At 45.3% G+C, this 25,096-nt stretch overlaps 2 protein-coding genes across 2 annotated transcripts in view; one reads left to right on the forward strand and one right to left on the reverse strand.

The window, feature by feature from the left end:
• LOC306743526 (interleukin-1 receptor-like 2) overlaps positions 1-25,096 on the reverse strand; it is a 41,887-nt gene extending 16,791 nt beyond the window's left edge. Inside the window, exons 1-2 of the mRNA XM_079226045.1 lie at positions 24,997-25,096; positions 12,743-12,820 (exon numbers count right to left, since the gene is read on the reverse strand). Coding sequence (XP_079082171.1) covers positions 12,743-12,818 — 76 coding nt within the window. The 5' untranslated portion in view covers positions 12,819-12,820; positions 24,997-25,096. The remainder of the gene's footprint in view (positions 1-12,742; positions 12,821-24,996) is intronic.
• LOC306735603 (chondroitin proteoglycan 2-like) lies at positions 7,064-10,000 on the forward strand. Its single transcript, XM_079217088.1, has 4 exons — positions 7,064-7,098; positions 7,618-7,649; positions 8,535-8,561; positions 8,810-10,000. Exons 2-4 carry the CDS (start codon positions 7,625-7,627, stop codon positions 9,658-9,660), a joined length of 903 nt encoding a protein of 300 aa, XP_079073214.1. The 5' UTR covers positions 7,064-7,098; positions 7,618-7,624; the 3' UTR covers positions 9,661-10,000.

Here is a 25,096-nt window from a genome sequence, read left to right on the forward strand (position 1 = left end):
TAAGGACCCCTTACAACTTTGAATTTCACTAACAGACATGTCTCTGTAACCTAGCTAAGTATGTTCCTTGAGCCAAACACAATACATTTAGTTTTGGAAATGTTCAGGGCTAGTTGGTTCACTTTCACCCAATCAGACACTTTCTCCAGATCCTGATTCAGAATGGTTGCAAGTTCTAGTTTGTTTGATTGATGGCTGTACAGTGTTGTCATCAGCATGCATTACCATGTTGTAATTCTTAATTGATAAAGGGAGATCATGTGTAAAAATGGAAAAGAGTAAAGGGCCTAAGCAACTTCCTTGTGGAACTCAACAGCTAACGTGTCTACAGTCTGATAAACTACCATTACAAAAGACTCTTTGCGATCTCTCAGAAAGATAACTGACCATCCAAGAGGGTGCAGTACTGCTGAATCCATAACTTTCAAGTTTGATAATCATGATTTCATGGTCCAACATCTAACGCAGCACTGAAGTCAAGCAAGACTATGCCGATCATGTTCTTCTTGTCCATCTGTATCAGCCAGTCATCAGTTAGCTGGGCAAGGGCAGTTGCTGTTGAGTGATTCGGTCTGGATGCATGCTGGGAGCTAGCAATGAGGTTATTCACAATAAAATAATCCTGTATTTGTTTGAAAACAATTTTCTCCAACAATTTGCTCAAAATGGGGAGTATACTAATTGGACGGCTATTTACACATGTGAAGGCTGATTGCTTGTCCTTTGGTATAGGAATCACCTTCGCCACTTTCCAGACCTTTGGGCATACGCCGTACATTAAGCACTTGTTGAAGATGTGACATATTGGAATAGATACGTAAACAGAAGCAAATCGCAACAGTTTACCATCTAGATCAGCGGTTCCCAAACTTTTTAGGCCACGCACCCCCTTCTACATTCCGACCGGGTTCACGCGCCCTCAATCCCCCACACCTTAAAAAAAAAACGCAACAGAGCCTATTTATAGCCGCATAAAATCGGACCAATGCGAGAACTGTTTGCTCGCGCGTGGCGTTTGTTACAAGATTTAGTCCGCTGTATACATGTCAGTTACACAAGGCGTCACTTTTAAAGAGCAATAAAGGGGCGTTCACACCAGACGCGACTCTCAAAAACGCGTCGCTAGCAAAACCATTGTTTTCCTCTGGTACGGCGCGCCTTTCATGCGCGCTTTTTAAATGCCGCGCGACGTGTTTTTCGAGTCGCACAGCTCAAACGCACAACTCAGTCGCACAGCTCAAACGCACAGCTCCCTGGATGGCGAGGACACACGCACAGGCTCAGAGGCAGATTGCATTTCACATTTATTTACTTAAACACAGTAACTCCTCCAATGAATCGCCACCTTAACGTGGTGGAGGAGTTTGAGTGGCTCAGTGATCCTGGGAGCTATGTTGTCCGGGGCGTCAGCCCCTGGTAGGGTCTCCCAAGGCAAACAGGTCTCGGGGGAGAGCCCAGACTAAGAGCGATTCAAAAAACCCTGATGAATTGCAGCCCACGGACTAAAGCTACCTCGCCCGGACAAGGGAAACCGGGGCACCCTCCCGGAGCCAGACCCAGGAGGGGAGCTCGTCGGCGAGCGTCTGGTGGCCGGGCTTTCGCCCATGGGGCCCGGTCGGGCTCAGCCCGAAGAAACAACATGGAGCAGCAGTCACCCCGTGGACCCACCACCCGCGAGGAGAATTATCGGGGTCGGGTGCTATGCAGACCAGGCGGCGGGCCAGGCAGGAGACCTGGGCGAGCCGATCGCCGGCGGCATAGACTAGCTCTAGAGACGTGGAACGTCACCTCGCTAGCGGGGAAAGAGCCGGAGCTGGTGCAGGAGGTGGAGCGGTACCAGCTAGATTTAGTTGGGCTCACCTCCACGCACAGCATGGGCTCTGGAACCAAGCTCCTGGAGAAGGGTTGGACTTTGTCCTTTTCTGGAGTTGCCCAGGGTGAGAGGCGCCGGGCGGGAGTGGGGATACTCACAAGCCCCCGGCTGAGCGCCGCTATGTTGGAGTTTTCCCCGGAGAACGAGAGGGTCGCCTCCCTGCGCCTACGGGTTGCAGGGAGTAAAGCTCTGACTGTTGTTTGTGCTTATGCACCGAACAGCAGTTCGGAGTATCCGGCCTTCTTGGAGTCGGTGGGAGGGGTCCTGGAGAGGGCGCCGCCTGCCGACTCCATAGTTCTCCTGGGAGACTTCAACGCTCACGTGGGCAATGACAGAGAAACCTGGCGGGGCGTAATTGGGAGGAACGGCTTGCCCGATCTGAACCCGAATGGTGTTTTGTTGTTGGACTTCTGTGCTAGCCATAGTTTGTCCATAACGAACACCATGTTCAAGCATAAGGTGTATAAGCTCATAAGTGTACCTGGTACCAGAACACCTTAGGCCGGAGATCAATGATCGACTTTGTAGTCGTATCATCTGATCTGCGGCCGTATGTCTTGGACACTCGGGTGAAGAGAGGAGCAGAGCTGTCAACTGATCACCACCTGGTGGTGAGTTGGATCAGATGGCGGGGGAGTCGGCTAGAAAGACCTGGCAAGCCCAAACATGTAGTGAGGGTGAACTGGGAACGTCTGGCGGAGGACCCTGTCCGGGAGGTCTTCAACTCCCACCTCCGGAAGAACTTCTCACAAATCCCGAGGGAGGCTGGGGACATGGAACCCGAGTGGACCATGTTCAAAGCCTCTATTGTGGACGCGGCTGCTCGGAGCTGTGGCCAAAAGGTCATCGGTGCCTGTCGTGGCGGCAACCCGAGAACCCGGTGGTGGACACGGGGGGTGAGGGAAGCCGTCAAACTGAAGAAGGAGGCCTTTCGGGCCTGGCTGGCCCAGGGGTCTCCTGAAGCAGCTGACGGGTACCGGCAGGCCAGAAGGGCTGCAGCTGCGATGGTCGCGGATGCTAAAACTCGGGCATGGGAGGAGTTCGGGGAGGCCATGGAGAAGGACTTTCGGTTGGCCTCAAGGAAGTTCTGGCAAACCATCCGACGGCTCAGGAAGGGAAAGCAGGGCCTACCCCAGGCTGTTCTCAGCAGGGGGGGGGGGGGGGGGGGGGACTGCTGACCCAGACTGGGGACATCGTCGGGCGGTGGAAAGAGCACTTTGAGGAACTCCTAAACCCGGCTAACATGTCCCCCGGAGAGGGGGCAGCACCGGAAGACTTTGGGGTGTTTTCTCCCATATTCCTGGCAGAGGTCGCTAAGGTAGTCAAAAAGCTCCTTGGTGGCAAGAGATCCGCCCTGAGATGCTGAAAGCGCTGGACATTGTTGGGCTGTCTTGGTTGACACGCCTTTTCAGTGTCGCATGGGGGTCGGGAACAGTGCCCATGGACTGGCAGACCGGGGTGGTGGTTCCCATCTTCAAGAAGGGGGACCGGAGAGTGTGCTCAAACTATCGTGGCATCACACTGCTCAGCCTCCCGGGAAAAGCTTATGCCAGGGTGCTGGAAGGGAGGCTCCGACCGCTTGTCGAACCTCAGATTCAAGACGAGCAGTGCGGATTCCGTCCCGGTCGTGGAACAGTGGACCAGCTCTTTACCCTTGCAAGACTACTGGAGGGGTCCTGGGAGTTTGCCCAACCAGTCTACATGTGCTTTGTGGACTTGGAGAAGGCTTTCGACCGGGTCCCTCGGGGGTTTTTGTGGGGGGTGCTGCGGGAGTATGGGGTGCCGGACCCGTTGGCACGGGCTATCCGGTCTTTTTACGCCTGCAGTAGGAGCTGTGTTCGTATCCTCGGTAGTAAGTCAGACACGTTCCCGGTGGGTGTTGGCCTCCGCCAGGGCTGCCCTTTATCACCGGTCCTGTTCTTGACCTTCATGGACAGGATATCTAGGCGCAGCCAGGGGGCGGAGAGGATCCGTTTCGGGAGTCTCGGGATCGCCTCTCTGCTGTTCGCGGATGATGTGGTCCTGTTTGCCTCCTCGGATTGTGACCTCCAGCATTCACTGGGGCGTTTTGCAGCCGAGTGTGAAGCGGCAGGGATGAGAGTTAGCGCCTCCAAATCTGAGGCCATGGTGCTCTGCCGGAAACCGGTGGATTGCTCCCTCCAGGTGGGGACAAACTGCCTACCCCAAGCGAAGGAGTTCAAGTATCTCGGGGTCTTGTTCACGAGTGAGGGTAAGGAGGAGCGGGAGATCGACAGACGGATCGGTGCGGCTGCAGCAATAAAACAGGCGCTGTACCGGTCCGTCCTGGTGAAGAGGAGCTGAGCCGGAAGGCGAAGCTCTCCATTTACTGGTCGGTCTATGTTCCAACCCTCACCTATGGTCACGAACTCTGGGTCGTGACCGAAAGAACGAGATCTCGAATACAAGCGGCCGAAATGAGCTTCCTCCGCAGGGTGGCCGGGCTCACCTTTAGAGATAGGGTAAGGAGCTCGGACATCAGGAGGAGCTTGGAGTCGAGTCGCTGCTCCTTCGTGTCGAAAGGAGTCAGCTGAGGTGGTTCGGGCATCTAGTCAGGATGCCTCCTGGACGCCTCCCATTAGAGGTTTTCCAGGCACGTCCAACTGGTAGGAGACCCCGGGGAAGACCGAGGACACGCTGGAGGGATTATATCTCCCGGCTGGCCTTGGAACGCCTCGGGATCCCCCAGAATGAGCTGGAAAATGTTGCGGGTGAGAGGGAAGCCTGGGTCGGCCTGCTGAACCTGCTGCCACCGCGACCCGACCCCGGATAAGCGGCTGATAATGGATGGATTGATGGATAAACACAGTAAGCCACGTAAAGAACAAAGAGTGACACATGCATAGGCTCAGAAACAGATATAAATAAAAAAGCAGGAGTCCATATGAGGATGTTCACATGCAGCGCAGCAAGAGAGATAGAGAGGGAGAAAGTGAGAGACCTAAGTCTCTCACTTTGAGAGACTCAGGTGAATGAGACTGGAATTGTTTTTGGATGTTTTGTAACTCTTCCAATTTGGATCTAAAAATGTAAGGGGCTTCTGACTTGCACTGGCATGCTTTGTGTTCAGGTGGCGGCGCAAATAAGAGGCTTCAGACAGCTGTTAGCCAGAACCTCACTGCACAACAATCTGCATCGCCAATCCAAGTGAAGCCCAGACCCAGACAATTGTCATCATGTTTCCTCTTTTTTTTCCCAGTCTGATGCTCACTCTCGTTTCCTCTTTTTTCACCTTGACTCTTCGATGGGTCTCTGTGCTCCCGGTTTGTCTGTGATATCTCTTCCTCCTTCTCGGTCTCCTCCGTCTCCTCTTTCTCAGACTCCCGGTCGATTTCTTCTCCCGGTCTCTCCCCAACGCACCTCTCCGTTTCTCTCCCTCCGGTTCCTCCCTCTCTCTCTGTCCCTCTCCTCTTTTATTACTGATAGCTTCAGATGTCCCACCTGACAGCTTCCCCGATTTCAGCCAGTTTAACATATTTTCATGATGTTGCTGAATGAATGAAATGACGTTAGGTGCACAAGCTAGGCTAGCTAGCGTGTATGTAAAAGACAGTCTGGCGGCCGGACCGGAAGTGCATCTATTTATTTAATTGTACGTTTTTAATTTTAAATTTAAATCTTACAAAGGGACATTTTATAATAAAAAAAAATCCTACTTAATTTTTTTTTTTATTATGTTTAATATTAATTATTACACCATTAGACCAGCATTACATTTTTCCTCTCGCGCACCCCCTAGAGGCAGCTCACGCACCCCCAGGGGTGCGCACCACACTTTGGGAATCCCTGATCTAGATGATCTATACCAGCCATTTTATCAGCAGGCAGAGACACAACATTCTCTCAATGTCAGGGGAAGTAACCTGCACAAAATCAAATTGGCAGTTTGTATCCTTCATCATATAATTCTCAATGAGTGTGCATGAGGAGGAGCCATCAGTGAGTGTCAAGTTCTTTCTAAGATAATCAACTTTACTCAAGGATAGATACGTTGTGTGCTCCTCATCAGTGTCAGACGTCTCACTAATGTCAGCATAGGCCATGAATGTGTGCATCCACATGGCTTGAGGATCCACTGTCCCCCTCTGTGTATGTTTAAAAAAGACATCTTTCCATTATTGTAATAGTTCAGTATTGTATGCAAGATAACATGTAACGTTTACGCATGGCAGTGGGACTAATAGGACATTACTCATTTCCGTATGTTTAAAATAAAAACATGAATAGCTTGAATAGATGATTATCATGCAATTGACAGACAATGTTTGTATTGACATGGTATCAGTTGACAAGGTACGTTTATAAATGGCAGTGGCACAATCACTGTACCTTGCACATGTTTAAAATAAAAACATGAATATGTGAACCTGTGTATTATTTGACTAGCTTAGTATTGAATGCACAATAACTAGGTATGTTTATACATGGCACTAGGCCTAATGTAACATAAAACACAATGTTATACAATATACATAGTCGGGGGTCCCTGCTGCATCTCTATCAGTTTGGGGTCTTTGGCCTGAAACACGTTGAAGACACCTGCTCTACAGAGATGTAAGTTCACGTTCATTATATGTCAGGATAATATGTTCATAGGAATCAATGTGTGTTCTGAACTACTGGTGGTGCTACTCTTAACTGGAGGAAGTGCTGTGGCGGTGAAGGTGTATTCATGATAGAGACACAAGATGGACTCGTTTATGAAAATGTGGACTGCAAAATCATTTCAATGTACACTCACTGGCCAGATCAGCAGACATGTACAATCAAATGCATTTTAACAGTCATATAATAAGTGCTTTATAGCACATGCTCTGCAAAGAGCAGGCAATGTTTTTCCAGTCTTCTATTGTCCAATTCTGGAGCGCCGTTCCAGTTGTAGCCTCAGGTCCGTGTTGTCCGGTGTGGTTTTCTGCTTCTTTAACCGTCTGCTTCAATGTTGAACATGTTGTTGTGAGATGCTCTTCTACACACCTCTGTGGTAACGAGTGGTTCTGTGAGGTACCAGTCTGGCCAGTCTCCTCTGACGCATGGCATCAACTTTGCATTGGACTGGATTTTTGATCTTCTTCCAAAACATTCCTACAGCATTAGGAACATTGTGCCTTAATGGCCACGCCTCATCAGCTCCCTATTTAAAGCATCGTAGCAATACATCTGTCAGACATCAGTCCCAGCAGAGAGACAGTGTGCTTCTTTCACCATTTGTAAGTATACCTTTACTTTGATCTTACAACAACTTTGTGTTATTACATGTATTGCTATCACATACAGGGATACTTATGTGTGGGCAGATGCTGAGCACCACCATGTCCTTCCTACTCTATACATATACTTTTGCATTTGATATCTGTATTGTACATCTTTCTCTGCATTATTGTCACTAAATTTGACAATTTGAATGTTAGTCTTGGTGAGACTGGAGACTATCCCTTCATATGTTGGTGGGAGCTGACTATATCAGTGTCTGTTGGCGACATCATATCTGCACAAATACACCACCTGTGTGAAATGTGTCAACAATTATTGTTTAATTAAACCTTTGCTTCGTGGCCCTGCTGGAACAACCACAACATATGAAACTGACCCACTGTGCGGTTGTCTGACTCAAAAACTATTGTGGATCACGTTATTAATAATAGCTCAGAGGATTTGTCTAGTTCATAATTCTGTTCATATTTCTCCTGCTGCATATTAATCCAATGCTTCTGTTTCTGCCCACACAGTGGCAACATGTGCAACCTCGTCCTAACTGCAGGTAAGATTGTTAAATTGAATGAAATGTACTTCTGTTGATTATTCATCAGAATCAGAATAATTTATTGCCAAGTATGTTTACACATACAAGGAATTTGTCCTGGCGGGACGTGCACAACATTTAACATTTAACAATAAATGTAAAACAGAGTGCAATAAAAAGGGAGCATGAATATTTACAATTGGGTCTACAGAATTTAAAAATTAAAGTTATAATTCAAATAAAGTGCACGGAATGAAGTGATTGTGTGAAAGTGTAAGAAAACATACAACAGTTTCATTTAAAGAAGGTAAAACTAAATTCCATTCAACTGGGTGACTGCAGAAATCTCAGAGAGTATTCTCTCATTAACAGACAAATACAGATACAGACTAGTGGACGAAGGATATAAGACCTGTGTTGTAATCTTCATCTATGCACTGACCTGGGGTCTGTACCACGGAGCATTATTTGAGGTCAGCAAGGTAACTTCAGGGTTCAGTCTCCATGGGACAGTTCAAAGTGACTCAAAGTGACAGCTGGCAAGAAATGAATTTGTAAATGGACGGATTTAGAATATGGCTGCTTCATCTTGAGAGCAAGATAGCTGTGTATATGAATGAATGTGTGTATTCTGGTGAAGTATTGTTTAACTTCTACGTATTTGTCCGATATTATAGTTTTCTCTTCGCTCTGCTGACGGCAGACCTGTCCCCCTTTTTATGTGAACGCGCTCGTGACACAGAAGAAACCCTGGGATGGTTTACTGAGTTGATAACCAGCGGCTGTTCGGTTTAGTTGAACCAGATAACTGAAACATACCCTGGGTATGCTGAACTCCCTTTGTGGTTCAGGTCCCTGTTAAGCTTTGTTGAAGCCGATACTAACCAGTCTGTCACTTTCAAGGTCTCTGTGTGGTCATCGCCAGCTTGGGTAAGTTTATAAACATGTATAATTCATAATCAACAGTCTTACTATTCCATGCATTACGTCCTTAACTCAACAAGCGTTGGATAACCAGGAAGTGATGGGGTGGTGGTTTTCAGTGTTTATATGATGCAATGCCATCATCTTCAATGTCATCCACTTTTACTACATTTATACATTTGTGTAATGCACTGAAAATATATGTGCTCTTTCAGAAACAGCTATTAACACAAATCTGAATCTGATTATTTTAGGTTTACCTGGCCTCGGTGTGCTTGCTGACAACCTCTGTTATGGCGAACCAGATGGAGACATCCGTCACCCTTACTATGACCGTTATTTTATCACCTGTGCACATGGAATAGAGCACTACAAATTATGCCCAGGAAATTTGGTGTATAATCCAAGGATAAAGGTCTGTGACCAGCCTCCTCAAACCACCAATGGAAACTTCTGTGACGGAAAAGCAAATGGGGACCACGTTAACCCTTATGACGTACGTTCTTTTATCACCTGTTCACATGGAACAGTCTACGTCAAACAATGCTCAGGAAATTTGGTGTATAATCCAGACATAAAGGTCTGTGACCATCCTCCTCAAACCACTTATGGAAACTTCTGTGACGGATTAGAAAATGGGGCCATCCCTCACCCTTATGACGAATCTTGTTTTATCACCTGCGCACATGGACAAGACAACGTCATTCAATGCCCAGGAGATTTGGTGTATAATCCAACCATAAAGGTCTGTGACTATGCTGCTCAAAGTCCTTTTGATGGAAACTTCTGTTATGGATTGCCAGATGGGGACATGCCTCACCCTTATTACCTAAATTCGTTTATCACCTGCGCACATGGAATAGACCACTTCAAACAATGCCCAGGGAATTTGGTGTATAATCCAACCATAAAGGTCTGTGACTATGCTACTAACGGAAACTTCTGTAAGGGAAGACGAGATAGGAATTTCCGCAACCGTGGTAACCGATATACTTTTATCAGCTGTTCAGGTGGAATAACCTACATCCGACCATGCCCAGCAGGTTTGGTGTATAGAAGACGCAGCGATAGCTGTGAATATCGCAGAAATTACTACAACTACTAAAGGAAAACATAAAAATACCCTTAAGACTGGCAGTCTTTTCACTGTTAAATTGCTGACGTGAAAAGTTGGACAGTGGTAAACTATGATCATTTATCTGACATGCCTTACTTAACTTCATGATGGTTGTTTATGATACAGGCCGATGTCACTGATGGTGTATTTAATCATACGGGTGTGTTCTCTTTGGTTTGTGTTTAACCTTTGGTGACTGGATTTGTTTCACATTATGACACAGATGTCGCATATTGCATATGTATGTATGTGTCTGAATGTACATAATAGAACAATATCATCACGGTAAAATAATGAAACAATAAATCAATCAAATGCTGCAAATATAGCAGACGTGTAATGGCTTGTTTTTGGGGAGTTTTGGTCTGTGTTGGGCTGCTCTGTATTGGTTGCTCTTTTCCTATCTGTTTGTAAAAATGAAAAACACAACAGAGACCGGTTCATAACCAATGCCATGATGATGTCACGGTGTTAGCAGGAGGTACAAGGATATGGAGGCAAACACAGATCACTCAGAGTAGTGGGCTAGACTCACCCATTAAATATGTCATCTCTTTTTGGGAGACAGAATTGATATGGCATACATTTGAGATGATATACTTTGACTCTAGGCCAGGGGGCGCTAACGACTAAAGAAAAGTCACGGAGGAAAATAGAGAGTCTAATTCTGCGTGGACGTATTCATTAGCTTTCACTGCCAACGATGCTGCTGACCTGTCTGCTTGATATGAGGCGACAACAAAACATGTGATGTTGAAAGACTCTTCCAGAACAAACACACAGCATCCGATGAAAAGAGTCACGCTGCAGACGAGTGAAAAAGAGCGATTGTTCAACTGCTGCAGCAAACTGAGCAAAGTAAATATGACTCAACTCCCGCTAGCTCTGTGGCAGCTCGTGAGACAGTGAGGCGTCCGTTACTAAAACCTATCCGTCCTCGGGAGCGTTTCCAAACTCCTCTGCTTCCGGTGATCTGGTCTAAAACTCCGGCGTAGTGAGGACGCTCAGTGTAAACGGACCAAGGGATATAAAGGGAGGACTCAAGGCCTTCATAGTTCAAGTGTTTAATTGACTTCAACGTAGGCCGACACATGCCAGTGTATTTCTTTCCTCCTCTTCATTACAGCTTGATATATATTTGTTATAACAGGTAAAATAGCAATACAATGTCAAGAATTGTTTTCATTATTGTTCTATATTTTCATAAATACTACAAACTATATTTGTTGTATACATAATATGACTATATATACATTTTTATTAGCTGTAATATCAAAGACCTTTTGCAAAAGAAAATATGGCAAACTGGCTCTTTGGAAAGGAAAGGTTGCCGACCTCTGCTCTGAGGCGCTAGCTTGCAACAGTATCAGCACAGCATTGTGTTGATAGAGGAATATGGCATCAAGAGGGATCCATTTGAAGATGTGTAAGTGTAGTTACTAAACTTTGTTACGTGTCCGTAAGATTACATGGTGCTGACTAGTGTTTACACAGAGCACGCCGTGCACGAGAGCACGCCGTGCACGCTGCTCAAACGTTACGACCACTGACCCAAAGTCCTTCCTTCCCGCTGCTGTCAGGCTGCATAACAAGCTGAGCTCACAGGGAACACAAACACTTAGAACACTTTAATTACATTCATCTGGTGCAATATATAATACATTGAAGTACTTTTATTTTATTTTTGTATTCCATCTGTATATTTAATATTGCTACTGTATTCTTCTTTACTGTTTTATTACTGTTTCATATTACTTGATTTTTTTTATTTACTATTTGTCTCTGTGTGCACTGCTGCTGTAATCCTGCAATTTCCTCACTGCGGGACTAATAAAGGATTATTTTATTTGATCTTATCTTTCTTTCAGTTAACTTAGTACTTAGTACTGACCAGTAGTCATTTATTTTACAGAGAGGATTCACATCTGCAGCAGTGTACAACAGCCTAGGTACACAGCTCACTGTTTACCAGGTAACGTAGGTACACAGCTCAGCTGCTCAGGTACACCTGTTGAACTGTTCAAACTTAGTACTGACTAGTCATTTATTTTACAGAGAGGATTCACCACCACCAGCCCCTCTAGCACAGACATCCACCACCAGCCCGGGTCTGTTTTCTATTTCTGAACATGTATATTGTGTAAATATATATATATATATATATATATATATATATATATTTAATGTATAATACATATTTTCATTGAAAACAAATCATGTTGTAATGGTCATTTTTTCATTTGCACATATCCTATGAAGCTTTATCTGCAGTATGAAGTCATTTCTCATTCCCATTCCTATCATTTTGGTGAAAGGTGTAACAGACCACATTTCTACTCAAATAACGATAATAACAAATGTGGTTTTAGACATTTATTTACATGTATCTACCATTGTATTCAAATATTTCACTGCTTTTGTGAACCTTTTTGTGAGACCTTTGATAAACCAATTTCCATCACCAAAACAGTTTGTCCATATATATATATATATAAATGTATATATATATGTATATATATACATACATACATACATACATATCGAATAATATATATATGTATATTAAAACAAATATATAAATCCTATATTTTTTTATTTTATTATATCTTTTTATTTTTTTAAATATATATTTAAAATATATATATATTTGAACAAATGTATTGTATATATTTATACATTTTTGGTGTGCAGAAAACCTCTTTTATAACATATATAGTATTGTTATGTATATTCTTCATGCTGAAAAAAAGCTGAATTGCTTTGTTCTGGAAAAGTGCTGTAAAAAATAAAGTATTTGATCTGTTGAGTTCAATGCCTCGCTCAGTGATTGTGTTGTTCAAATAGATAAACATCTCCTCAAAATACAATAAATAAAAACATAATTGCCAATGTGCCGTTACAGCTGCGCCAGGAAGCAACAACAGTCACTGCAGCTACACCAGCGGCCACAGGGGGGCGATAGAATGCTTCAGCTGGAGGCACGTGTTAGAGTCGGACTCGGCAGAAACACACAGGAGCGCGTGCACGGAGAGTTTCAGAGCTCTCGCAGGGTTTGTGGTGTTTGGCTCACCGCGTTGGAGTCCGGCACAGATCCCACGCAGGCCGAGGAGCAGCAGGAGGCCTCCCAGTGCCGCCGGCCGGAACATGGCTGCAACACACACATCAAACTGCAGTCAGAGAGGAACACACTCATCAAACTGCAGTCAGAGAGGAACACACTCATCAAACTGCAGTCAGAGAGGAACACACACATCAAACTGCAGTCAGAGAGGAACACACACATCAAACTGCAGTCAGAGAGGAACACACACATCAAACTGCAGTCAGAGAGGAACACACACATCAAACTGCAGTCAGAGAGGAACACACTGGAGGAGCCGGGGTGGAAGTGCTAGTGGGAAACAGCTGCAGCAGCTTACTGGAATCCTTCTGCCCAGTGACAGCGGTCACACAGGTTTAGAATACAGAAGGAGCAGCAAACAATGACATCTAACATGTTACACAACACACAACAACACACTGAGGTTAACAGCACCATCACACTAACATGTGAACACACTAACATGTGAACACACAACAACACACTGAAGAAAATAATAATGAAAAAAGTGAGTTTTCCAGAGAAAAATGTGTTATTGCGTTTGTCGATTACCAGCAGTGATCCTGTTGGTGAGCAGTGACACACACATTGTGTGACTAAAGCTACACACACACACTGACACACAGTGTGTGACTAAAGCTACACACACACACACACACACACACACACACACACACACACACACACACACACACACACACAGAGATAAGGATTGACTCATGAAGTTACAAAAGGGAGAATTCATATGAAACTACTTCTAAAAGACACACAACAACAACAACAACAACAACAACAACAACAACAACAGCAGCAGCAGCAGCAGCTGAGAGTTTAGGCACACGTGCACACACACAGACCAGAGCGCACGTGTTGCTTGTCTTTAGAACAACAAATACAATCTGTGGTTTGGGCTCTGCAGCATCTCGGTGAATCTCACAGGAAGTCTGTGACGTTCTGGCTAGATGTGAGCAGTGAGTGTTCATCGTCTTCATCGTCTTCATCAGATAGCACCGATCTAATCTCACCACGTCTCTCACCACTTTCACAATATAGGGAATCCAACACAAGCGGCTGCGACTCATCTTCACAGAATATTCAGCCGCTGAAGTTTGCTGAGTTCTGATCATTATTCTAAACATATAGAGGCGAATGTTTATAGAAAAGGATGCACAAGACATCCGGAATATTTAGATCTCACAGGACGGAGCAAACATGACATCCTGGCATTTTGCTCAATATATAGAAATTTTACGAAAGAACATACAGAACATTTCCCTTTAACAAAAAAAGAGGTAATTCAGGGAATATTTAAGGGAAAAACTGGGCTTTTAAATATGTTTTAGAAATGTTTTGTGAGATTAAAAATGATAAAATACTGAACCCTCAAAGCTGACAATGTATATAAATATAAACTCTTGATGTAGTCTGAGCCCTCAGAAGTTCTCAGACAAACGGAAGACTGAACAAGAAGACAGAAGCCAGACGGTGAAAGTGCTGTGAGGGAAATGGTGAACGGGAGGAAGATTGAGCAGAAAGAGAGGAAGAAAGCTCCTCTTCTGTGGAACCAGCTTCCACTTTCACCTCTTTTAAGACTTTCCTCTTTGATAGTGCTTATAGTTAGGGCTGGCTCAGAAGAGATGAAGACGAGAAGAAGAGATGAAGACGAGAAGAAGAGATGAAGACGAGCAGAGGGGATGAAGAGGAGCAGAAGAGATGAAGACGAGAAGAAGAGATGAAGACGAGAAGAAGAGATGAAGACGAGCAGAAGAGATGAAGACGAGAAGAAGAGATGAAGACGAGCAGAAGAGATGAAGACGAGAAGAAGAGATGAACACGAGCAGAGGGGATGAAGAGGAGCAGAGAGGATGAAGAGGAGCAGAGAGGATGAAGACGAGCAGAGGGGATGAAGACGAGCAGAAGAGATGAACACGAGCAGAAGAGATGAAGACGAGCAGAGGGGATGAAGAGGAGCAGAGAGGATGAAGACGAGCAGAGGGGATGAAGACGAGCAGAAGAGATGAAGACGAGCAGAGGGGATGAAGACGAGCAGAGGGGATGAAGGCGAGCAGAGGGGATGAAGACGAGCAGAGGGGATGAAGAGGAGGTGGTTGAGCCGGCTGCAGAGAGCGTGAAGCTCTGCTGCGGTTTGACTTCCTCACCACCAACCTCTGCACCTGAAACTCTCCTCTTCTCGCCTGCAGTTCACTTCATTCTGTCTGAGAGGAAATGAAATGTTTTATTTGAGTTCTGGAACAATCCTCTGTTTTTTTTCACAAACAAACCAAGAGGAGTAAACATGAAGCGGGACAGACTTATTGATTGGACAGGTTTTGGGAGACTGACATCCTGCAGCAAAGGGGAAGTTTATGAAGCACTGCAATGCTTCTGGGTGTATTCATGTTCTCTATGTTGTTGCGGATATAATACTTGGACAAAGCAACGTCATTTAGATTTTATGAGCTTTCGCACCACAAATAAAGTTGAGTCGGGTCTTTTATTAATATTTAAATCAACCCCGATGCTCAGTAGTACGAAGCAGTCCACGAGGATTCAAAGGACGTGTTTAGTCTCAACACGAGCGAGAAAAAAGTCAGAATGATATTTTTAAAAAGGCATTTTGGAAAACCATCAAACCGTAACTTTGCAATAGTTGGTATCAGCTGAAGTTTTCCATTTCTCTTGATAAACAATTTCGAAGATTCACTGTTTATCTAAATCTCACCACTGAAATACAACAAACATGAAGCATTTGAAATAGTTGATAAATATGTTTACCTTTGGTGTTTAAGCCTAGAAAGACTGACGGGGTTAATCCAAGACAGCGAGGTTCAAGTTAACCTCACTACATTAAAAAAGCTGCATGCTGTCGCTTCCAACGCTGGAGGACGGGCGCTGCTCGTCACGTGACCCTCGGAGTCTCCGTCTGGGACAAGTCCAGGCGGGACAGGGGAGCGTGGGAAGAGCTCCGCCGGTTGGTGATCATGAACAGAGGGAGGAACCCACGAGGCCAACGGCGCTGACGTGAGTCACCGGGAAAACGTTTAGCGAAGCGCTTTCCCTCCCTGAAGGCGCCGGCAGGCGGCCGTGTGATGCAATGAGCAGCGAGTCAGACGGGTCGTGTTTTCTGATCCTTTTGTTTACCGAGAGCTGGGTGACAAATAAGACCTTTAGTGTTCACTCGCCATGTGTTCAGCACCACACTAAGTAAGTAAAATACTCGTGGCTACAAGCAGCTTGTCATCTTTCATGTTAAACCTCAACAGCACTTCATCTAAACATATTCTAACTCACATATTGCTGGTGACCTATTCTGCTCTGCAGACAGCATCTAATGGAAATAGGGCTTCCTGGCAGGAAACCACCAAGAATGCAGTTTGATGTAGTCTTTTTATAACCGTGTCTGCTTTTTTAACCTTGAGCCGACCAACTCTGACATGGAAACATGTACCGCTCTGCTATTGGAAGAACATGAGGCCTTCACATCGAGGACCGGCATCCTCTTATCAGCTTCTAACCCTGCTGGTTGTCTCCCAAGTTCATGGGCTGGTCTCCTCTGGAGGACCAGGGGAGGGGGAGTATAGAACGGTGTAGAAAGGCATAGAAAGATAGAGAACGGTTTAGAAAGGTATAAAAATGGTATAGAACGGTATAGAACGGGGTAGAAAAGTATAGAAAGGTATAGAACGGTTTAGAAAGATAGAAAAAGGTTTAGAAAGGTATAGAACGGTTTAGAAAGGTATAGAATGGTTTAGAAAGGTATAGAATGGTTTAGAAAGGTATAGAAAGATGGAGAAAGGTATAGAAAGGTATAGAACGGTTTAGAAAGGTATAGAATGGTTTAGAAAGGTATAGAAAGATGGAGAAAGGTATAGAAAGGTATAGAAAGGTATAGAAAGGTATAGAACGGTTTAGAAAGGTATAGAAAGATAGAGAAAGGTTTAGAAAGGTATAAAAAGGGTATAGAAAGGTATAGAACGGTTTAGAAAGATAGAAAAAGGTTTAGAAAGGTATAGAATGGTTTAGAAAGGTATAGAAAGTTAGAGAAAGGTATAGAAAGGTATAGAACGGTTTAGAAAGATAGAAAAAGGTTTAGAAAGGTATAGAATGGTTTAGAAAGGTATAGAAAGTTAGAGAAAGGTATAGAAAGGTATAGAACGGTTTAGAAAGGTATAGAAGGGTATAACAATTTATAAAAGGGTACAAAAAGGCATAGAAATATTTAAAAAAGTCTATAGAAAGGGATAGAACGGGTAAGAAAGGTATAGAAAGATTAAAAAAACGGGACAGAAAGGTATAAAAATGTATAAAAAGGTATAGAAAGGACACCAGTATGAATTGGCACTACTTCGTTCTGACCAGTAGAGCCTAGAGCGGACGATCGGTTTCGGTCACATTCACTAAAGGGCAGCATGATAGTTTACCATCAGCACACGACCCAGATGATAACAACACAGCGCGAGTAGGGATGCCCTCATAACCCGGTTCTAAATGGGAAAACTTGACATGCTAAAAACAGAAACCATAGAAGCAATAACAATGCACACAGCTGCGAATGAAGTTTAAAGATGTTGATCAAGAAAAACTATTTGTTTACATACAAGAATAATAAAGAAATGTGGATATTTTCTGAATGAATTGTCTTTTTTTCCCCTCACAAAATAATCCAAAAGAAGCAATAAGAGTATTGTTAAGTACTAGTATTAATATAATCCTACCGTGTCGGTGAGTGAAGAAGGCATCGTCTAAAAGTCCACAATACGCCATGGAGATAACTACCAACTCAATCATTCCCATTCAAGCTGTTCAGAGTAATTGTAGCTAAACAGCTAACGTTAATGGAGGTTGTGTTGGCTTGCGTGGTGCGTTCAAGCTCTTCTCAGTAAAAATGAGTGTTGGGAAGGAACTTGAAAAGCCTTTATTTGGACATTTGAGGAAAAATAGATCTCATGGCGGTCTGTCAGGACAACTGGCTGGTAAACGCTAGAATTAGGTCCGTGACCGTATCAATGTGGAGTGCATGCGTGTGTTTGATTGGCCAATGCATTGACTGTTGCAGGATGATGATGTCACATTGTGTTGTTGATTAACTGTCTGGGCGTTGATGTCCCATCTGCAATGTTGTGTGACTCAGCTTGAACACTTGGATGGACTTGATATCTTTCAGTTGAATCATCGTCAGTGCAAAAGAATAATAAATGTGCTTATGGGGTGGGGGGGATTTAAAGTGCTGGTTGAAATGGAACCAGCCTTGCAAGCACGTTTGGTTCAGAAATGTTGAGGATGCAGGTTCTGGGACGCAGCCGCTGAGTCAGATTTGGAGGGAAACGTCTGTTAGGTTCTTTTAAAGCACAAAACAAGAAGCTGTTTTCCCCCCAGAGCAAACAGGGCCGAAGCTTCTGTTCTCTGGCATCGGCAGACGGAATGAAAGCTGGATGTAAATATCTAATATTCTCGTTCAGGCTCTCAAAGGGCTCTCAAAAAACGGACCAACACTTTCGGGAAATGGAGCGTCACTAACTGAACACATTTGCGCAATGTTTGCCGTCTCTTCATCGGAAAGGAACGGAACGTTCGTACATTGGCTTATGTTTGCTCGCGACTAAGTGCATCTGTTCAGGGAACCGCGGTTACAACACAGACTGAACGAGCAAAGGTCCGGGGTCCGGACAACATGACCTTATGTAACAACATGAACCTGTGAAACAACATGAACTTGTGAAGCAACATGTTGCCTTTCTTCTCACTGCAGAATAACCTAGTTTGTGTATAAAAAATATGAAGCTACAAAAAGTCCAGTTCACAACTAACGGTGAAACTGGGGAAAAAAGGTCCTGGACTGAGTGAGGTATAGAAAGGTATAGAAAGATATAGAAAGATTTAGAAATATATAGAAAGGCATACAAAGGTATAAAAAAAAGGTATAGAATGGTTTAGATGGGTATGGAAAGGTATAACAATTTATAAAAGGGTATAGAAAGGTATAAAAAGTCTATAGAAATGAATAGAACGAGTAAGAAAGGTATAGAAAGATATAAAAAGATAAAGAACGGGATAGAAAGGTATAAAGATGTATATAGAAAGGCTGGTCTCAGTGCAGCCCCCCAGGTCCTGGTCTGAGTGCAGACCCCCAGGTCCTGGTCTCAGTGCAGCCCCCCAGGTCCTGGTCTGAGTGCAGCCCCCCAGGTCCTGGTCTGAGTGCAGCCCCCCAGGTCCTGGTCTCAGTGCAGCCCCCCAGGTCCTGGTCTGAGTGCAGCCCCCCAGGTCCTGGTCTGAGTGCAGCCCCCCAGGTCCTGGTCTGAGTCAACATGAAACACCCTCATGATTTACTGACGGTGACGAGATAAACGTGAGGCAGGGAAGTGAAAGCTATGCTGTTGTTCCTCTCACGGTTCACTCTGACTGTGACATGAGTGCGTCACCCAGACGGGGCCGGACCTCATCTCGATCTAATGGGAAACTGAGCAAAAAAGGATCTGACCCAATATGTTGTCAAAATGCTGCTGTTGTTTGTTCAGCGTCCATGAACCCCAGAGATATTTACACTTCGGTTACATATCGGTTATTTCATTATTAGTTCATGCTGGTTTTTTTATTTTTATAATTGATTCATTATTTTATCCAGAAAACGTCAGAAAACATAAATATTAATAGTAATAATAATAATAGAGACTTTTTAACTGAATCAAAAGTCCCAAATAAAACCTTTTTAGTTTAGTTTCTCATAAGATGAAGAAAATCAGAGAACGTTTGTTTTGTCTTTTGCCTCAAAAATCCCTCAGAAGTAATATCCGATTATCAGAATTGTAGATTTAATCACCCTGTTGTGTTCTTCACCTCTAAAAGCTCATCATCTGATCCTCACGCTGACAAGCTGAACAAACACTCAGAAATAAACCGTGAAGCTCCTCCTCAAACCTTCAGCTTTCACTTTGTTCTTTCATTTCATTTACTCTCAAACACATTGTTTGGCTTTTTTTCCTTGTTTTGGGGTTCTGAGACTTGAAATAAGACAAAGATCATCTCTCTTTGGTCCAGAGTGATGCTCCACGTTCTTAGAGATGTATATATATACACACATAGAGAGAGATGGAGAAGTGCTGAGCAAAGCACTTCTCCATCTCTCTCTATGTGTGTATATATATATATGTATATATATATATATACATATATATATATATATATATATATATATATATATATATATATATATATATATATATATATATATATATATTTAACCCTCCCGTTGTCTTGGGGTCAAAATGACCCGTGTACGAGTGTATATGTATGTGTGTTGATGGGTCATAAGGGATAAGGGGAAGAGGATGTGATTCCAATTGGTGATAGAGAATTGAAACTCGGGTCCTCAGTGGATGTTTTCAGCACAGACTGCAACACAAGCAGGACCAGCAGGACCAGCCCAGCAGGACCAGCCCAGCAGGACCGGCCCAGTAGGACCGGCCCAGTAGGACCGGCCCAGCAGGACCAGCCCAGTAGGACCGGCCCAGCAGGACCGGCCCAGTAGGACCGGCCCAGTAGGATCGGCCCAGTAGGACCGCCCCAGCAGGACCAGCCCAGTAGGACCGGCCCAGTAGGACCAGCCCAGCAGGACCGGCCCAGTAGGACCGGCCCGTCCTGCTTCCTCATTCACGTGCTTCACTTCACGTGACCGAGTGGAACCAAGGGGAGGAGAACTCTGCATCTGATCCTCGTGTTCCGTCTCTCAAGCGGTTTATTTTTAGCCACACCTGAGAAAAAGTCTCTGAAACCAAAGAGGCACTGGAGGCGGTTGAGGCGGGACTACGTGGGGTATATTCTAACATCGAGGAGATAACAAGTATTCATATTTCAGAAAAGTCCTGTCAGTCTTTTGAATCCAGATCATTGGAGGTCGTGGGAGGTCATCGGACTGCGTGACTCATTGAGGAAAGACAGCGGGAGTTTCCCTTCCTGCCACGGAGCACGAGAATACCACGAGAATACCACGAGAGTACCACGAGAATACCACGAGAATACCCAAAAGGTGCTGTTTCACACCGAGCTGGGACGTGGCAGCGTTTATTTCTCAGCAACAACATGATTTTCTTTCTTTCTTTTCTTGTTTGTTTTTTCCCTGTGCGGTGAGGTGCTCCACCAGGCTGCTGCCGGGGCTTCTGCTGGTTTTCCCCACTGTGGTTGTGTTTTCTGGTACTACGGTGTACTTCTACACTAAAGTAAATGAGGTCAGCTGCAGCAGCAGAAGACCGCACATCCAACTCTGGGAAAGCAGCAATAACACCACAAAGAAAGCCTTCAAACAAAGTGCACAGCAGTAAAGAGAATACAGTCATTCTGATGCTGGCGCCCTGATAACCCGACCTTAGGCAAACCCACAGGTATCGAAGTCTAACACACACTCACACACACACTTTCACACACTCACTCACACTCATACCACAGTGCAGAGAGATCCTCTGCACTGTGTCCATGTTTAAAGGCCGATCAGAAGGAACAGGGTTCCCTGAACGATTCGCTGCCTTGCCGTGGATTTGAGGAACGTTCTGGTGGCTCATAGACGTGATGTCTATCTCATCTATGAGGAGCTGGAGGAGCTCCTCATAGATGAGATGAGATAGACATCACATCTATGAGGAGCTGGAGGAGCTCCTCATAGATGAGATGAGATAGACATCACATCTATGAGGAGCTGGAGGAGCTCCTCATAGATGAGATGAGATAGACATCACATCTATGAGGAGCTTCTCTTGCTGCACACAAGGTGCCTCTAACAGGGTGAGGAAGGAAGGAAGCGCCTTCCTTTGTGGTGAGAGTTACAACACGCTTCTCTTCAACGGTTAACATGCAACTCTTAATGAGGAGCTCTGGTTTCTCTGGCAGACGCGCTTTTATTGAGTCAGAAAAAGATAACTTGTGTTTTCCTGATAAGCAAAAGTGAGCATAATATATATTGACTCACCTCAGAGAAAGCGGCTCATAGGAACCGAAGCAGACGGCGGAGGAAGGATGAGGGAGTCGACCAGAGGAAACCTCACCTCTGACCCTCGAGCGTGCCGAGTGGAGTCTGAGCTCAGCGTGACTCACCGGCTCGGTCCCTCCTCCACCAACCAGAGAGGGGGAGGAGGAGGAGGAGGAGGAGGAGGGGGGGGGGGGGGGGGAGAGAAGGGGGGGGGGGGGGGGGGCGTTCTCATTGCACATTGCAACTTCCCCAAACCAAACCATCTCACCGCCACTTCAACATACAGCAACTTAACCTTTTTAAATACAATCCCATCCTAGGGGGGAAGACTGAGCGATCACAGCTTGTTTTATGAAAAAAAAATGCTGATGTATTGAACACCAAAAGTAATATATAAGTGAAATATATGGCTTGGTATATGAGAAAATTAAAACATCACAGATGTGTGCCAATGGAAATGTTGGAGTCCTCTCCTGAATGATCTCTGTTCTAAACCCTCTGAAACTTTGTTCTGCTTCACTTTATCAAAGTCAACCTTTGACTTGCTATGATTTGGGTTAGAGAATGTTCACATATTGAGCTATGATTTGGGTTAGAGAATGTTCACATATTGAGCTATGATTTGGGTTAGAGAATGTTCACATATTGAGCTATGATTTGGGTTAGAGAATGTTCACATATTGAGTTATGATTTGGGTTAGAGAATGTTCACATATTGTGTTATGATTTGGGTTAGAGAATGTTCACATATTGTGTTATGATTTGGGTTAGAGAATGTTCACATATTGAGCTATGATTTGGGTTAGAGTTGGACCTTACAGCTGCATCATTTCAAAGAAATAATCATCCTGAAAGTGATTTTTTTTTATAGGCGGACTAATAACTATATAAACTAATAACTCCAGACCAGAGGAGAGGAGGTAGAGGAGGAGTTAGGAAGCTCATAGAGACCAGGAGAGGAGGAGCTAGGAAACTCATGGAGACCAGAGGAGAGGAGGTAGAGGAGGAGCTAGGAAGCTCATGGAGACCAGAGGAGAGGAGGTAGAGGAGGAGCTAGGAAGCTCATGGAGACCAGAGGAGAGGAGGTAGAGGAGGAGTTAGGAAGCTCATAGAGACCAGGGGAGGAGGAGCTAGGAAACTCATGGAGACCAGAGGAGGAGGTAGAGGAGGAGCTAGGAAGCTCATGGAGACCAGAGGAGTGGAGGTAGAGGAGGAGCTAGGAAGCTCATGGAGACCAGAGGAGAGGAGGTAGAGGAGGACCTAGGAAGCTCATGAGACCAGAGGAGAAGAGGTAGAGGAGGACCTAGGAAGCTCATGAGACCAGAGGAGAGGAGGTAGAGGAGGAGTTAGGAAGCTCATAGAGACCAGGAGAGGAGGAGCTAGGAAACTCATGGAGACCAGAGGAGAGGAGGTAGAGGAGGAGCTAAGAAGCTCATGGAGACCAGAGGAGGAGGTAGAGGAGGAGCTAGGAAGCTCACGGAGACCAGAGGAGAGGAGGTAGAGAAGGAGTTAGGAAGCTCATGGAGACCAGAGGAGAGGAGGTAGAGGAGGAGCTAGGAAGCTCATGGAGACCAGAGGAGAGGAGGTAGAGGAGGAGCTAGGAAGCTCATGGAGACCAGGAGAGGAGGAGCTAGGAAACTCATGGAGACCAGAGGAGAGGAGGTAGAGGAGGAGCTAGGAAGCTCATGGAGACCAGAGGAGAGGAGGTAGAGGAGGAGCTAGGAAGCTCATGGAGACCAGGAGAGGAGGAGCTAGGAAACTCATGGAGACCAGAGGAGAGGAGGTAGAGGAGGAGCTAGGAAGCTCATGGAGACCAGAGGAGAGGAGGTAGAGGAGGAGTTAAGAAGCTCATGGAGTCCAGAGGAGAGGAGGTAGAGGAGGACCTAGGAAGCTCATGGAGACCAGAGGAGAGGAGGTAGAGGAGGAGCTAGGAAGCTCATGGAGACCAGAGGAGGAGGTACAGGAGGAGCTAGGAAGCTCATGGAGACCAGAGGAGAGGAGGTAGAGGAGGAGCTAGGAAGCTCATGGAGACCAGAGGAGAGGAGGTAGAGGAGGAGTTAGGAAGCTCATAGAGACCAGGAGAGCAGGAGCTAGGAAACTCATGGAGACCAGAGGAGGAGGTACAGGAGGAGCTAGGAAGCTCATGGAGACCAGAGGAGAAGAGGTAGAGGAGGAGTTAGGAAGCTCATAGAGACCAGGAGAGGAGGAGCTAGGAAACTCATGGAGACCAGAGGAGGAGGTACAGGAGGAGCTAGGAAGCTCATGGAGACCAGAGGAGAGGAGGTAGAGGAGGAGTTAGGAAGCTCATAGAGACCAGGAGAGGAGGAGCTAGGAAACTCATGGAGACCAGAGGAGAAGAGGTAGAGGAGGAGTTAGGAAGCTCAGGAGACCAGAGGAGAGGAGGTAGAGGAGGAGTTAGGAAGCTCATGGAGACCAGAGGAGAGGAGGTAGAGGAGGAGCTAGGAAGCTCATAGAGACCAGGAGAGGAGGAGCTAGGAAACTCATGGAGACCAGAGGAGGAGGTAGAGGAGGAGTTAGGAAGCTCACGGAGACCAGAGGAGAGGAGGTAGAGGAGGAGCTAGGAAGCTCATGGAGACCAGAGGAGGAGGTAGAGGAGGAGTTAGGAAGCTCATGGAGACCAGAGGAGAGGAGGTAGAGGAGGAGCTAGGAAGCTCATGGAGACCAGAGGAGAGGAGGTAGAGGAGGAGCTAGGAAGCTCATGGAGACCAGGAGAGGAGGAGCTAGGAAACTCATGGAGACCAGAGGAGAGGAGGTAGAGGAGGAGCTAGGAAGCTCATGGAGACCAGAGGAGAGGAGGTATAGGAGGAGCTAGGAAGCTCATGGAGACCAGAGGAGAGGAGGTATAGGAGGAGTGAGGAAGGTCAGGAAGAGGAGGAGACTTCTCTCTTGTAGATCTTTGCATTTATAATAATAATTGTTTGATGGCATATATTATTATTATTTATTATATATTATTTACAGTAACTTTACAGATTCAAACTTTTTTCCCAAACACATTATATATATATATATATATATATATATATATATATATATATATATATATATATATATATATATATATATATATACATACATACAACCTCCTAAAAAATAAAAAAGAAGGCGGGCAGGTCCAGCCGGGGTCACGTGACACTGGTCCTGAACGTGTGCAGTTGGAGCAGGTGACGTCACAGCAGGCGCCGTGATGTCACGACCCCGCGGAGTGATACAACACGAGAAAAGGGGCTCAAGACCGAGGACTCACCGAAACGTGGTCGGATGCGGTTCTGGTCCCTAGGCGAGGACCTGGTCTCCTAGTCTTCTAGTCTCCTGGTCTCCTAGTCTCCTGGTCTCCTGGTCTCCTA

This window comes from Taurulus bubalis (genome assembly GCF_910589615.1).
Source record: "Taurulus bubalis genome assembly, chromosome: 1".
NCBI classification, from domain to species: domain Eukaryota; kingdom Metazoa; phylum Chordata; class Actinopteri; order Perciformes; family Cottidae; genus Taurulus; species Taurulus bubalis.